This window comes from Amphiura filiformis, chromosome 13 (genome assembly GCF_039555335.1).
Source record: "Amphiura filiformis chromosome 13, Afil_fr2py, whole genome shotgun sequence".
NCBI classification, from domain to species: Eukaryota; Metazoa; Echinodermata; class Ophiuroidea; order Amphilepidida; family Amphiuridae; genus Amphiura; species Amphiura filiformis.
In genome coordinates, this window is record NC_092640.1 from 58186146 (window position 1) to 58201917 (window position 15772).

At 36.6% G+C, this 15772-nt stretch overlaps 1 protein-coding gene across 1 annotated transcript; it reads right to left on the bottom strand.

The window, feature by feature from the left end:
- Window positions 1-8066: 8066 nt before the first annotated feature.
- Window positions 8067-14568, bottom strand: LOC140168575 (rRNA methyltransferase 3, mitochondrial-like). The gene is made up of 4 exons (XM_072191976.1): window positions 14030-14568; window positions 13361-13602; window positions 11145-11315; window positions 8067-9334 (listed from the first exon to the last, which is right to left on the bottom strand). The coding sequence occupies exons 1-4, from the start codon at window positions 14548-14550 to the stop codon at window positions 8859-8861; spliced, it is 1410 nt and encodes a 469-aa protein (XP_072048077.1). The 5' UTR covers window positions 14551-14568; the 3' UTR covers window positions 8067-8858.
- Between the last annotated feature and the right edge of the window lie 1204 nt (window positions 14569-15772).

Consider the following 15772-nt stretch of genomic DNA (forward strand, 5'->3'; position numbering starts at 1 on the left):
GCAGCAGGTGATAGTTTGACATCAGATGATCCACAGATAAATAAGGTGAACACTGAAATAACAGATTTAGGCAAGAAATTGACGTCCCAAGAGGATGAAGTTGTAAGTTCACTGAAGAACAGAAAAGGAAGTACAAGCCGATCAACAGAAACCTGTGATTCCGTCGCTCCATCGATGTTAGATGATATCAATATAGATGTGTATGATCCTGTTGAGGAATCGGCTAGTGTTGAAAGTAAAATGGAAAATGGAAGTATAATGAAAGTTGGTACTGAAGACGGCAACATTGACAATGAGCAAATTGTACCATCAAAGAAAGAAAGACGACAAAAGAGAAAGGCCAAGTCGAGGAGGCGATCATCTCGATCCTTTCAACCTGTCCAACTGGAAGATGACTCTGATAAAATGGCAGAAAAGGAAGATGCTCATCCCTCTATTCTGACTGAAATCAGTGAAGTACCTGTAAAAGAAACATGTAGTGATGCTGCAGCAGATTTGGAGGATATTTTGACAGATTTGGAGGTTGGACATTCACCATCTGCTGCTGATGACACTCACAAGAAATATAGCAAGGTCAGAAAGGGTTTGATGGAACATGAAAAGGATATTGCTACGGATGAGGTCACAGCAGAACATGTTGAAGTGCCTTGTGATTTGAATGCACCCAGTACTGAAATAAATGAAGATGATATGTCAGAGGTTGGTTCTTCTCCCAGAATAGAACCAGATGAAACAAGTGCTCCCATGGAGAAAATGAAGAAGCAAAGAAAAACAAGGAGAAAATCATCTCAGTTTCTGAAACCAGTACAGATGGATGTGGTAGAGGTTCCTACTGACAATATAATGATGCATGGGGAACTAAACAGCAGGAGCGAAGTGGCAGAGGTTGATGAAGAGGTATTTGATGATGATATTTTATGTGAATTGAAGGTGGGGTCTTCCCCATCAAAAAATACAGATGAATTGCTGCTGATGGAAGGGAAAGCTAAGAAAGTCAAAAAGAGGAGGCGGAGATCTTCAAAATCTTTTCAACCTGTTCAGTTGGACAGTAAATTGGAAGACCAGCAAACTGATGATGCCTTGGATATTCAAGAACATGATGGTTGCAACGATGTCACATCAGACAGAACAGTTATGCATAATGGTAGTATAATGGAGGTTGATCTTCTTGAAGAAGACTTTGGGGAAGTAGAAGTGCATGATAACCAAGCAAATATACCACAAAGTAATGCAAAGAAAGCTTCCCAGAGGGCAGCATCTGGTGGACATGCCCTTGAAGATGTACACATGGAAGAGATAGATGGAGTTGGAGAGTCCATATCAAATAGAGATGATACAGGGGTGTATGGAAGCTCTGGAACTCATGAACTTATTGATGACCTTTCAAATGATGATTTTGCAAGTTCATCTACGCTATCAAATTCTTCTGTTGAAAAAGTTGTGAAACAAAAGCAGACATCAAACAGGAGGAAGAGCACTTCTAAACAAGTATCAACTCAGGATCAGTCAGAAAGTGTAGCAGAGCTGCACGAGGATGATGGCCGCAAATCACGACGCATTGCTTCAAAGCCTAAAGTCAACTATATTGAATTAACAAACCTTGATATCAGCAATATAGCTAGTTTGGATGAGAGCAGTAATACTACTGATACCGATTCATCCCCAAAAAGAACGCAAAGAAGAAAATCTGTCACAAAAATTCAATGTCAAACACCGGAAGAGAAGCCGAAGAGAGGCAAGAAAAGAAAAGGTCGCGTAGCAACCGATGAGGAGGTTGAACAGTTGTACCTTTCGCGAGGTAAAACGGTCAGTGACCCCAATGGAGTAACAAATGACTTGCTGGAAACCATATTTGAGAGTCCCGTTCGTAAATTCTCGGGTACTCCCATATTAGTAAGCAAAAGACGCTATCACAGAACACAGAATTTCCCAGAGAAACCTTGGCATCCAAGGCCAGGGAAGGCGAAAACTCATGGTCGTAACAAGCGTGGAGGTCCTAGGAAGAAAAAAGCTTCAACTGCAGTTGATAATGAAGAGCTAGAAGCACATCTTGATGAAGTTTTAGCGGACTTAGCCGAATTTTCTCCCGTGGCTAAATCACCAAAAAAAGTCATGACACCATTTCCAAGGCAACACAACCAGTCACGTATTGGGGACACGTCACAAGATGACTAAATTTCTTGGAGTAGAGCACAGAAGTAGGTAAACAGAATAGGGACTACCCTGTTTTTTTTATGCATGAAAGAAAATTTTTTTGGGGGTATTCATGTTTTGCGGGTCATTTGGCACTAATCGCTGCTTGTATGGTAGAATAGGCATATAATTTGTAATGCTTCATGATGTGAAAGCAAGAGTGACACAAACCTACCCTGTACATGTTTACATGTATCGTTCTCACAAAGATACACCTATCTAGATTTGTAAGAATCTTAATTCCATGTTTACTACCCAGCAAACACAATGTTTTACAGAAAAGGTGTAAATGTCAGGTTACTATAAAGGGTATAATAACGTTTTAATTACATTCATAAAACATTTTTTTAATGTAATGCAACTGTTGACGAAATATTTTGCATTGCAAACCTGTTTGCTCAAAATATTTTACAATGTTTTAAAAATGTATTCATGATCTTTATATAACCATAGATTTTAAATACCCGACATTTAAAGTCCCATTCAGTGATCCCACCAAAAGTATATAAAAATAAAATTGTGTATAAATCCCTTAAAAGTGAAGGATAGGTCATTGAAATTGTTCTAAGGTATTTCTGAAATGAAAAATGTGGGTAGAAAAACAAGGAAATTGCATTATTGACAAAGTTGAAGCCCAATTGAAATACATGTAGCTAATTTATATACTGTCAGTATATAAATTACAGATTCATGTAAAATGACTGATTTCGGATGAGCTACTAACTAGCAGGCTATGTGTTAGCACATGAACAAATGTATGACAATGACATAGTTACCAAAATCTGAATTTTGATGATTTTTACGACCGTCCAGATGAGCAAATCACTGAATGGGCCTTTAAATGATATTGCAACATTTGAATAAATGTTTTAAGAACATTTTTGTGTTTGCTGGGTACCTGCTGATTGGTTGCATGGCTATTATGATTTATTGAGCAAGAAATTAATTATTTGTACCAAATACAACATCTCAGTATACATACTCTGCAGTCTGCATAATCCAGACATTTGCTTGCATGCGTCAGGCGTGCTGTTCTGAGCTGTCATTAGCTTTTGAATGCGTTTGCAACCCCAGCAAAATACTGGGGTAAAATTGGTCAATCAGAAACATTGAACCTGAGCATGTTGCCAGTTGGTTTGTTTTAGTTGGAAAGGAGTATGAGCAGTCTGACTGAGAGTATTAATAGGAAACCGATACATTCACTGCAAGATTCCTATTTGGGCTGCCTGCACAGGTACACCATCGCCAAGGTACCTTTTGACTATAATGTTTTTGAAGATTTTTTGGCACAAAGATACCATGAGCTAGTGTTTACATTTAACCTCTACATAAAACATGTATACTTAAATTAAAAACAATTCAACATAATAAACATAGCAAAAATAGTTTTAATGTGTCCAATAATATTTTAAGCTTCATTGTACAAAATGTCTTGAAATATGTTTTGAAGATTGAGTTGGTGAAAATCTGAAATAAGCTGGTAGATTGTTCCATAATTAGCTGCAGCAATTCTGAAAGATCTGTCACCCTATTTATTGTGAGATGACCATAGTATTCCATCTGCAAGCATATGCCTCTAAATGAGGTTTTTGATGAAAGAGACAAAGGGCAACACCTTCCATTAAAACATTACAATAGATCAATTGGTCATATAATAATAGGTATGTTTGTACATCCGCCTTTATCAGTAATATAGTTGCTTTAAGGCGGTACTACACACTGTAACAAAAGTAATGTATATTATAGGGGCAAGGAATCCAATTACATACTTAACTGAAATTTCAATGATTCAAGACAAATGGTTCATTATATGTTAAGAAATGAGGTACATTCTAGCGATACCTCTTTTCTTATCATAAATAACATACCACTTGTCTTGAGTCACTGAAATTCCAGTGTGGTAACTGGATTCCTTGCCCCTAAATATACACAACTTTTGTTACCAGTGCATTATTATTTTTTGAGAAAAATGCAAAAATAGTCAAAATGCTTTTGAGGAGGGTGATTGCCTTTTGTTTAGAGGCATCTATGCTTGTAGATGGAATTCTACTATAGTAGTACATGTAGTATTTTGCTTTTTGGGAATCACAATGGCTATTTCAGTTGAAATCTATCCACCCCTGTGAACCCTGTGTGGGAGATTAAGAGTGCACATGTCTTTCTCAGGGGGTGTATGGATGTCAACTGAAATAACCCAATATTCTGCTAGCTTTGTGTTTGTTGCTCACGAAGTGAAAAAATAGGTAAAAAAAGGGAATAGGGCAATCATTACAGAACGGTAAACTGCATATCTGTCAATACAAGCTTTTTCAATGGGAAATGAACTTTGCTGCTTGGATGATGTCACGATGAGGTTAGCATTTATTCCGTATTGAAAAGCGTGTACTGACGGATATGCAGTCGACCGGCCTCTTAAGTCAGGAAAACTAAATGTGCTATTTCTCTGTTCCTAGATACTTAATTCATACATTGGGCTATTCCAGTTAAAATCCATACACCCCCTTATGGAAGACATCATGACCTAATTTCCCACATAGGGGTGTTAGATGTAAAAAGAACTTTGTTTTGAAATGTCAAATAATATTAGGGTAGTAAAACTTTTCTGTCATTTGTCAACATTTGGCTTAGTAAGGGATGGCTACATTACCCACAAAACATTTTGTTTGTGCCTCAAGTTTATATATTATGTACATCTGTAAGAAAGTTGTATAATAGTTTGATACTTATTTTGTACATTTCTTGTATTATAGTTTGTATATTGTACATAATGATTTTTATTTATATTATGGTGTTAATACTAGTTATGATAAAAATGAAAATAGTTAGTTTTTCTCTTTGAAAGTGTGCTTTCAGCAAGTTGTTTTGGGTCATGTACAGCCAAGGGTACTTTAAAAGTAGTTTTCGTACGGCTGCATACACTACAGGATCGCATCTTGCAGGAAATTTTGAAACTTTATTTTCGCAATAACTTAATAATGAAAGTGTATATTATTATTGAAAAATTATTTAATTTGTTTACATCGTGGAACATGTTAATACACGAGCGTACATCGCTACTCTACGCATCCATATTAGCGAGGTTATCTGTGTATAACAGCTTACTACACACAGCCACGTAAAGAGTATGCTCCACGATGTACACAAATTAAATAATTTTTCTATAGAAAGAAATTATTAAAGGAATTCAACTAAGCTCAAAATTTGGAAACTTATGAATTATTGAAAAAGGTCTTAAAAACTTGGATGTTTCAACTCAAACTTTGGTCACGTTTTTTTAATCTTTCTCAAGAATTCCATTTTCCCCCAAATTCTGATGATACATTTCAAATTTGAATTCCTAAAAATGTATACTTGTTATTACTTATATAGTGAAAATAAAATTCCAAAATTTCCTGCCAGAACGATCTTAACATGCCACAAACATTTCTATTTGTCCAGTTAACAACTTGCCAGTCAGCATTTCAACTAGTTTGATCAGCTCATAATTGGCAGGCCTTGTGACATCATGGATTAATATCAATATATTTTTATTTCAAGAATTTTCTTGTGACATCTTGAAAGAACTACCACAAATTAAGTCCTATACTTATACCTACTTTCTGTAACAAGCAAAATGTAGGCCAAGCAGGTCAACTAATTCACTCTTAGGTGGGACTACTTTTCGGTGTAGTGGTAACAACTTAGCCGATTATGAGCTGATCAAACTAGGATCTGTAAAATCTGCATTTCCCCAGTGCACAATAGATTGCTGATGTTGTTGATTATTTCAGGAAGTGATAATAGGTTGTTATAGATTTATAATATTTTTACTAGAGAAGAAAATACTTTTGTATTGGTTATTTGAAAGTGATGGTTATGAACGTTTAATCATGTTTTGACTTTGCATCGCATCGGTTTTTTTAAAGATATATATTGTGGAAAACTAACTAAACATTTGATTTGTCCCCCCGAATATCCCTTTGGGATTAGCCCTTGTGCGAAATTCCTGGGTACAAAGCAGAAATGTTTGGAATATTCACATATACCGACTGCTCAGTCCCAGAAGTGGGCAAGTGCAATAGCTGCCATGTGTAGATGAGTACACTATACTGTGTGTAAATTTCAGGGTTGGCGCGATTTAAATCAATTTAAATCGCGATTTAAATCAAATGATTTTTTTTTTTAATTTTTACCATTTTTGATAAATTTAAGTTAATTTCTTCCTTGAATTGATTGTTTTACTTCATTTGTAATGCTTCTACACCTTTCGGGTACAATTAAATACAGTAAAACCTCATTATAATAACGAAATCGGATATGAGGAAAACCCTGTTATAAAGAAGTATTTTTCCAGAAGCAAGATACAAAATTCTTTTGTTATTTATTGTTTTTACAACCCTGATATAACGAAATTTGGATATAAAGAACTAATTTCTCTGTCCCTGACAACTTCGTTATAATGAGTTTCCACTGTACCTCTATGATGTCATTTTATCTATTGCTAAAAAAATCATTTTCAAGGTGCAGAATTCAACAGGTTTTTTCCCATGATTTTACCAAATTTTTTCTGTGAAATTTTCACATCTGAAAATGCATTTTGACTTTTTGTAAATACATGATAGGATTGTGCATATGTCTAGCATGCCACTGGTCTCTTTTAACTTTATCATGGGATATAGCAGTTCTTGCAATTAAAAAAAAAAAAAAAATCCGATTTAAATCAAATAAATCAATTTTTTTTAATCAAAAAAATCGACAACCCTGGTAAATTTATGTTCACAGGGCAGCTGTTACACTTGCCCACTTCTAGCACTGACAAAGTCGATATACTCATTAAAGGCGTATGGTCAGATAATGTTTTCAATCTTATATGGATTGGAGGCCCACCATTAAAACAATCAATTTTCAAATTTTGAGTCGTATTGCTCCAGTGGTTTTTATATAAATCGGAAGCAAATTATGTGCATAACGAGGTCCCATTACCACATTTTTGTTCACACAGTTTAACAAACATATCTCAGGTATTAACTGGGTTAATAAGGAAAATGCAAGCTTTCTTCTAAATATACCAAAATCTCAAAAATGGGTATTGAAGTATTACATGTATTTGTTAAGGGATGGGGTATGAACGTTTGGACAGTATTTATTGTGGGACATTAGAGCACATCAGACATATCAATTGCATTCTGAATCGACAAATGTCCTTCTGATATCAAATAATTTTCATTTTTGAAATTGCAATTTAATACACATTTTATGGCAAATCATTAAAATTGATATTTTGATATTTAACAGTACTCAAGTAAACTTTATAAATCAAGTGTATGTAGGTGGGGTGAAAAGCCGGCGATCTTTTGTATTGAAGATATGAGTTTTTTTCCCAAAACACCAAAAAAATTTAGGTCTTTTGGGGAAAAAATCCATATCTTCAATATGAAAGGTCAAAATTTTCAATTGATCGTCAGCTTTTCCTCCCAGCTACATACACTTTAAGAATATATCATTAGATTTATACAATTTACTTTGAGAACTTATATATCAAAAATGTGAAAAATATCAAATTTAATAATTTGTCATAAAATTCGTATTATATCGTGAATTTCAAAAAATTATTTGATATCAGAAAGACATTCTGCGTATTCCGAATGCAATTCGATATGGCTGATGTGCTCTGATGTACCACAAAAAATACTGTCGAAACGCTCATTCCAGATCCCTTAAGGGATACACTTACATTTTTGAGGGAAAATGTTTATGCGGCGATTGAGCCCTAATTGAAACCATAAATGAAAACAAACCAGAATTTAATTCTGTGGATCATTGTGTTGGTGTAACATGTTTGAATTGTACAAGATGTAATGTCATTTTAAAATAAAAACATCATAATTATCATAAAAATTATTTGATTTTCTCACTTTTTATTTGGTACAATTTTGATATCAAACACAGGTAACATGATTACAGACATATAGTCATAACCCCCTACAAAACGACCCATTTGGTTTGTGGTCTATTACGTCACAGCAGCAGCTAACACCTCTGAGGCTGGAGGCACTCCAAGTCTCCAATATGAATGCGTACAAATGTATGTGCAAGTGCAACTTTCAAAATCCTACAAATGGGCGTCTTGGGGAGCAGATGCTAAAATTACAGCGCTACAAAGGAAGTTGAAAATATCCTAATGACACTTACAAGATTTCTTTGGTAAAGCAGTAGGAATTTTGAAAAAGGCAGTCACAGTGAAGACACAAAGAGTGTCAGGGAGGGGATATGAAAAATATACGGTCTTTCGGACAGCACATATTGATTAAACCCAGGCTAACCCCATTGATTATTATAGTTCATTCCCCTTGTTGCCAAGATGAGCTTCACTGGGAGCACTCACATGTAATGGTTGTACGGGTATGTGCGGCGGGCATTTCCAATTGGATCATGCTCCAGTTCTTTGAGCCTCAAACGCCGACAAATGGATTTTTTAGCTACAGTCTATCATTTGGCCCAATTTTGGTTCACCAAGACTCACAAAAAGTTTTAGTCCATCAAGCCCCTATTTTGCCCTCAAATCAGTTCTTAGTTCCCGAAGTTTGTCGCCGAACACCCTACCAAAATTTAAGTTGAGTGCCCCCAGGCTTTACCCTTCCCTATTATTCGTTACTTGCATGGTCCCCCAGTCCATGCATGGCTTGTCAAGATGAAACACTATTCTTTTTACCTTCCAACATTTGTCTCTGTGCTTCAAATAATATTATACTAGCAGACATAGCATTATTCAAACTCTCTACGCATTGACTCATGGGTATATAAACCCTGTAGCCATAGGTATCATCACATAGTCCTAATGCTTCTGAACTTATACCGTGGGTCTCCCCGCCTATTATTAAAGCACTTGGTCGTTTCCAGTCAATGTCATAATACACTTTAGTGTCCAGTCTGTGAGGAGTACTTGAATCATTTAGAGTTATATCAGTTGATTCATCCCGAGTGTCAAAGATTTCCACGGTGCTGGCTTTACTGATGTTGTTGTCGGCTATATGGAAAGTGGTTTCTGATTGGTCGATGAAATTGGTGATGTCTTTCCAGGTTAGATTGTTTAGAACTGGTGCGTGGAAGTGGGCTCCAGCCCCGGCACGTAAGACTTTGGACTCCCAGATATCAACACATCCTGTATGTGGGAAGTGAACAAAATAAATTCTTGATAAAAAATATCTTATTTTTCAATTCAATTTCAGAAATGTATTGGCTTATCCATATCCACTGAGGTATTGCTGGCAATATCTTGGTAGTCATGCTGGTAATAGGTTAAAACTCACAGGACTGAGGACACAACATGTAAATGTTCATTTTGGTATGGATTTGTGGCAAAGAAGGGAATCAAAAATTACATGTTATGAAGCTGAGAATTGTGGAAAGTGGAGAGAGACCAGAACTGAAGTATATGCTGACAAATATTTAGACAATAATAACTGCGCACCATCTATTTTGAGGTCATTGTGTGAAATCGGAGGGTTTTGTTTTGGGCTGCCGCTCCCTCGGAAAAATACCGGGGCCCAAAACAAAACCCGACAATTTCACACAATAACCTCAAAATAGATGGTGCAAAGTTATTATTGTCATTCATTACCGTCGTATCTTATTGTGAACAAATCAAAATGGCATTTTATGTTATTTTATGCCATAAAACGCTGTTAAATATAACCAGTTTTAATTATTGTTGTAACCTACCCAACAAAAAATCGACCAGGCGAATATAACATTCGCGCTGACAACAAGAGTTACCAATCACAGAAGCGTGACGGCATTGCGTAGGCGTGTGCGTTAAGACATAACGCTTAGCTTATAACGCACGCGCGCGCAGAAGTCATTGTTGCGCGTCCGGAGTCATTGTGAGTTTTTAATGACCGCGCACTCATTGCGCGGTCAGGCAATCAATTACTTTTGATTGGATCGCAGGCTTCGCGTATATTAATGAGGTTATGAATGTCTTATAAACATGCTAAAAGCTTGCACAAATTTTAAAATCTGATGTGAGCAATGAGCAATTTATGGGTCTTTTAGAGCTGAAATGTCAGGGGTCTTTCACTATGCTCTTTTGGTGAAATTCAGGGTCTTTCGAAGTCATGTGGTTAAAAAACAGGGGTCTTTCCGTATGGTTATTTGTGTTAGGTGCCCACAGGAGGTTAATCATGAACTGATATTGGAACATGGATCACTTATGATTCAATAATAACGCCAAGGTGCTTCTTGCATGAATAATTGAATATAAAAATCCTTTTCATTCATCTCATGACCCTAACATCCAGAGGGTCAATGGATCACAGGATTTTTTGTTTGTTTTGGGTTTAAAAAAACAAACTTACTAAGCCATTTTATATATTATTTGTCAATTCTAATCTTGATTACTCACTAATAATTCAAGCCATTTTAATTTAATATGCAGTCAAAAAATAAAAGATTGGCAGTACGGTACCATTCAAGTTTGGCTAAAAATTTCAATGATTTACATACCGTATATGAGTGATTGTTTCAACATTCATTGAAATTTTGGGTAAGAATTTGTAATGAACAACAGAAAATCATATTTTTTTCTTCAGGTCTCGACAGGTCTCGACAGGTCTCAATCTTAAAGATGTTAGAGACCGATACTTTTGAGGTCTAAGACCGAGACCTTGATAGCCAAGATCGAGACCTGCAAAACCAGGTCTTGACCTACCTGAGAGTGACAGGTGACGTCAGATGCAACAATCAGAGTAATGAGAGTTTATCTCTGCCAGAGACAATAAAGGCTAGGGCCCCAATTTGCTCAAGTCACATAAAAGTCGCCAAACCTACTAAGCAACTGAGATGGTAAAACAACTTGAGATGGTCGAGCTTATTGATGTTATATTTCTGATAAATATTATAACATATTAGTTGCCAAATTGCAACACAGTGCATGATGGGAAGCTAGTGTTGGGCAATACCACTACACCTACCTTTGGTGATTAGGATCTTGTCACAGTGTGCTGCAACAGCTGATCTAAGAATAGTGCCCATGTTGCCAGGATCACGGATGTTGTCGCATATCAACGTGAGCGGGAGACTTGATGCAGGGTCTTCATCTGGTGTCACTTTAGGGTAGGAATACTTGGGCTGCTTAAAGATACCTATGGACAAATCAGACAGAACATTTTTTAGTAGCATATTTTATGGCAAATACTTTTTTCAATTTGAATATGAAAAATGTTTTTTTGAATCGTATGCAAAATGATGCTTTTCAACTAGCTTACAAACTATTCTAAAAAATCTGATCAAATGACGAGTGGAGGTGAAAAGGTTGGCAATTGAATTTGAAAGTGTGTTGAGCGTCCTCGCTCTAGACTGAGAGTTACATGTAGAGCAAGTGCATAAGGCAAAAAAAAATATTTGGTTCCCCTCAGAGACTGTTACCCAAAAAATTAGATACCGGTATCTTGAGTCATTTTTTTAAATCGTAAATTTGGACAGTATCAAGGACATTTTATGTTTGTTTCTCACTCATTTTATTTATTAAATGCATATTTGATTAAAAACAAGAAGTATTTCCATTTAAATCCAGTCCATAAACACACAATTTTTACCATAAAATGATCAAGCATTTGTCAATACTAGCCTTTTCGAAATGGAGGGGAAATCGAGGAAGAGCCCTTGAAAAAACCCAACGACCCTCCAATTTGTGTCTCGGAAAGGCAACCAAACAATTTTTTTGCATATAATTTCAGCCTCCATCTTTTACTAGGAGCAACAGTGATTTCAAATTTGTGAGAGTGAATTATAGACCTACTCTTGGAAGGGCTCTCCTTGTGGGGACACCAGAAGCACATTTTACAGCTCTTTGACTTTGTTTTGAAAGACGATTCAACAAGCACAAAACAGATTTTGGAACATTTCTTTAATAATATTTCTCAAATATAATAGCTCATGATTAAAAAGTATTTATTTCCAATCTCTTCAACAACTATCATGCATTGTTCTACCACATTCTAGAAATGTTAAAACAACAAGAAAAACAACCCATGAAAATCTACTGAACAATCAACAATCAGAAAGGTCCGATGACTTTCAGTTTCCATCAAGACCATCAAAATAAACAACCCTGAGACCAACTGACCCTATTTCTTGAGCCGACCCAAAACATTTTTACTTACATTATATTGCCACATAAATTGAACACAAAAATGTCAAGGCACGTGTAATATCAAAAAACTTGTTTACCCTAGTTTTGGTAATGCTGAGTGACCCTGAACAAACTGGTGTACCTGCAGTGAACAGATGGGGGATATTTCAGGGACTGCCTTTTGAGGAGAGCGAGTGCAATCTGAGCTACTGCTCTCCTTAAATCTGATAAAGGGGAGTGATTTTTAGCTCTCCTTAGTTGGCCATTCTCTCCTTACATTCTTTTGTTAGTGCTCTAAACAGCTCTCCTTGAGCTCCAGTAGAGCTATTTAATACTCTCCTGCAAATTCCAAAAGACAGTCCCTGATATTTTGCAGATCATGTTTAACAATGCATTCCTACAGTCAGCCATAAGGCACTTGAAACTTGATTCTGAGTTTAGCGTCCGAGTTATGAATTTTGTGCCGCGTTTGAGATGTGAAATCTGAAAATAATTCATTATTGTGCAAATTACTACTAAACCAGAAAGAAAAGTTGTTGTGCAAAATTTTTAAACCCCTTCAAAAACTATAGAAAACCTTGACAACTAGTGGAAGAATTCATCTAAATATTTGATCATTAAAAATATACAGATTTGTGACCTTTGCTCTATCCAATTATTTCAACTATACCTTTGGGATACCAGGGTAGACTAGAAGCATTTTCCCCCTATCCTCAAATGTATACAGAGAGGTTAGTACAAATTGGAGTGAAGAAGACTGATATACTTTGGAATACATTGAGTTTGTTTTAAAACTTGATTTAAACAAAAAACAAGATAATTATACTTTTATAAACGTTTTGTGTATTCGTGACATTTGGGACCCAAATAGAATGAACAAAAGTGCATAAGCGTTAGTAAAAGGCCGCGTATAATGAAACCTTGAAAATAATGAATAATGAAATAGTTCCCTCATTATGAGCTGGAAAAAAAGGGACGCTAAACTCGACATCAAGTTTCAAGTGCCTAATGCAAACAACCAACGCTGTCTTCCACAGGGGATTTTTTTGGCCTTACCTATAACGCCATAGGGTGTAACTAGGTCAGACCAAGCACCGATTTCTCTGAATGGCACCTTGATAAGCTGGGCATCAGTCAAATGAAGCGGTAATTCTTGGAGAATCTCCAATCTACTGAAGAAGATCATTTCAGCTTCTGCACCAGACTGCAGGGCATCTTCCAGAAGTCGTCTTCCTTCCAAGATCAGCTTTCCAGTTTTTTGCCGTGTTTTACGTGATTTGAGAAGAGTCATGATCTTCCTGTTTGGAAACAAACAAATAAACAAACAATTTAAGTTCCTAAAAGTTACGAGGGGCGATCAGTATGTAATGAGAGTTGACTTGTAACCCCATATATGGATTATTTTCATGGCATTTCTCTATGATCACATAAACACTGTACCTTTGTCTTTCAAACAACACTGTATTCTGTAACACATGTAAAATTATATCACACACTTGATTACGTTTTTACCATACTCTGAACTCTGAATTCATGTGGACTTGTTTCGTACTTGCTTACCACACAGCCAATATCGCGTATCCAACTGTTATACATGTATTGTATTATCATGATTATTGCATATCATTGGAGTCTACAGTAAAAAACTAACATGCATGTTGAACTTGAAGTGATGCAGATTTTCCATCTAAATTTCCAGAAATTCATCAGGAAATGTAGACCTACCCCAGACGTTTATCATCTGCATAAGCTTTCTCATACTTGATCCTCTGTGAGCTGGTGTTAGTGGCAATACTATCAGTATCATCATCATCATCAACATCTCGCGGTATAGTTTTACTGCTATCTGGGGTTGTATGCTTTTCTGTATCTAGTCTTGTGCCAACCTTATTAAGTTTAGGTTGTCTTGAGCTCTGAACACCTCGTTCTTCCGTCTCAGAGAAACTTTTGAAAGAGTGCAGTTTAATGACATCTGGACGTGGACTTCTGTAATCATCATGATCATGCGTTGGCTGCTGTGATATCGATTCACGTGCATTTTGTACATTACGTGCATCCGATAATTCGTCATGTTTAAACACCTTTACCGGTGTTCTCCTGACGCCTCGAACATATCCACGAGCGAGAAAATGGTATGTTTTATTAGTTTTAGTTATTAAATGAGACAATCTAGGCCCTGATGATCCGAATGCACAGCTTAATTGCACTGCTTTTATAAGCCTAAATTGTCCCATGTAAGTCGCCATTGTTGTTATTGTAGTATAAAGGAAATTCCTCCTATTCTATAGGAGCACCTCACTTCACGCGACAAAAAATTAACAAGAATAGTCTTTAAAAAAGCAATCATCGCTGAGTTGTAATAGCTTGTTCTGCCTCCGCAGGAGGTAGTATGCTTTGAAATTTACACCTAAAATGCCGCACATTGCGCGGCATGTAGGCCGATTGTACAAATTTATATTCTGACAAGTACTCTAATTTCCGCCCAATATCGAGAGCCCAATATATATCCCCACCTCTTTGCGCCATACATAAATTCGCCTATCGCCATTTCCGAATGTTAGAAAAGGTAATCACGCTTCCTCAGCATGTGCAATAAATTAGCATTAAAATTAATCTTATTCTATAGGGATTCTAGAAACGCCTAGCACGTGGCGCCAATGGCGTGGGTCTATCAAGTTAATGAATTATGCATTAGAATATTTTCAAACTCATATGTTGTATAATTGAAGACCGAGTTAAAAAAGACTAGCTTGCGTATGCCGTCCTGTAAACCAGACCAAAAATGCCATACTGCGCAGGTCAGCAACCAATCACGGCGCGCCTTTGTCATGACGTCAGACGCAAACTAGTCTTTTTTAATTCTGTCTTTAATTATAGGTTGTAACCTCAGCGCTCATCAGCAGCCACACCACCTCAATGCCTTCGGTGTGATCAGCAGCTTTATCGTTGAAGACAAGTTGGAAAACCGTTATGCTGTGGCAATGGGAATACACCTCAAACAAGGTTTAATTTCATGATTACATGAAACCTGATTATTAATGCAAAAACTTTGGCTGGAGAAGTTGACGCTGACGTTCATGGCGACACTTTGGATGTGATAATTTGACATCATGGATTGTTTTGTGCATAATTGGAGGTATTTTTGTGCCACGGCGAGTCAGCAGACCGACTGGCATGCATGCTAGGCTCGACTAGGCCACAATCATGATCCGATGCATTTGAACTGCAATGTATGGTATGATACGCCTAGCCGCGCCTATGGCCAGCTTCATTGCTGCCCGGGCATTGCTGTTCAAATACATACTGTACTAAAGTATTGCAATTTTATTGCGTTGATATAATTCGGAATAATTCGTTTTAAAGTACCGGTATTTGCTTCCCCAATTCCCATGCGTGGTTGTGTTTTATGTTCTACTGAGTACTGTTGCAATATTTTTGCATGCATACCCATGACCGTTTCAAGACTTT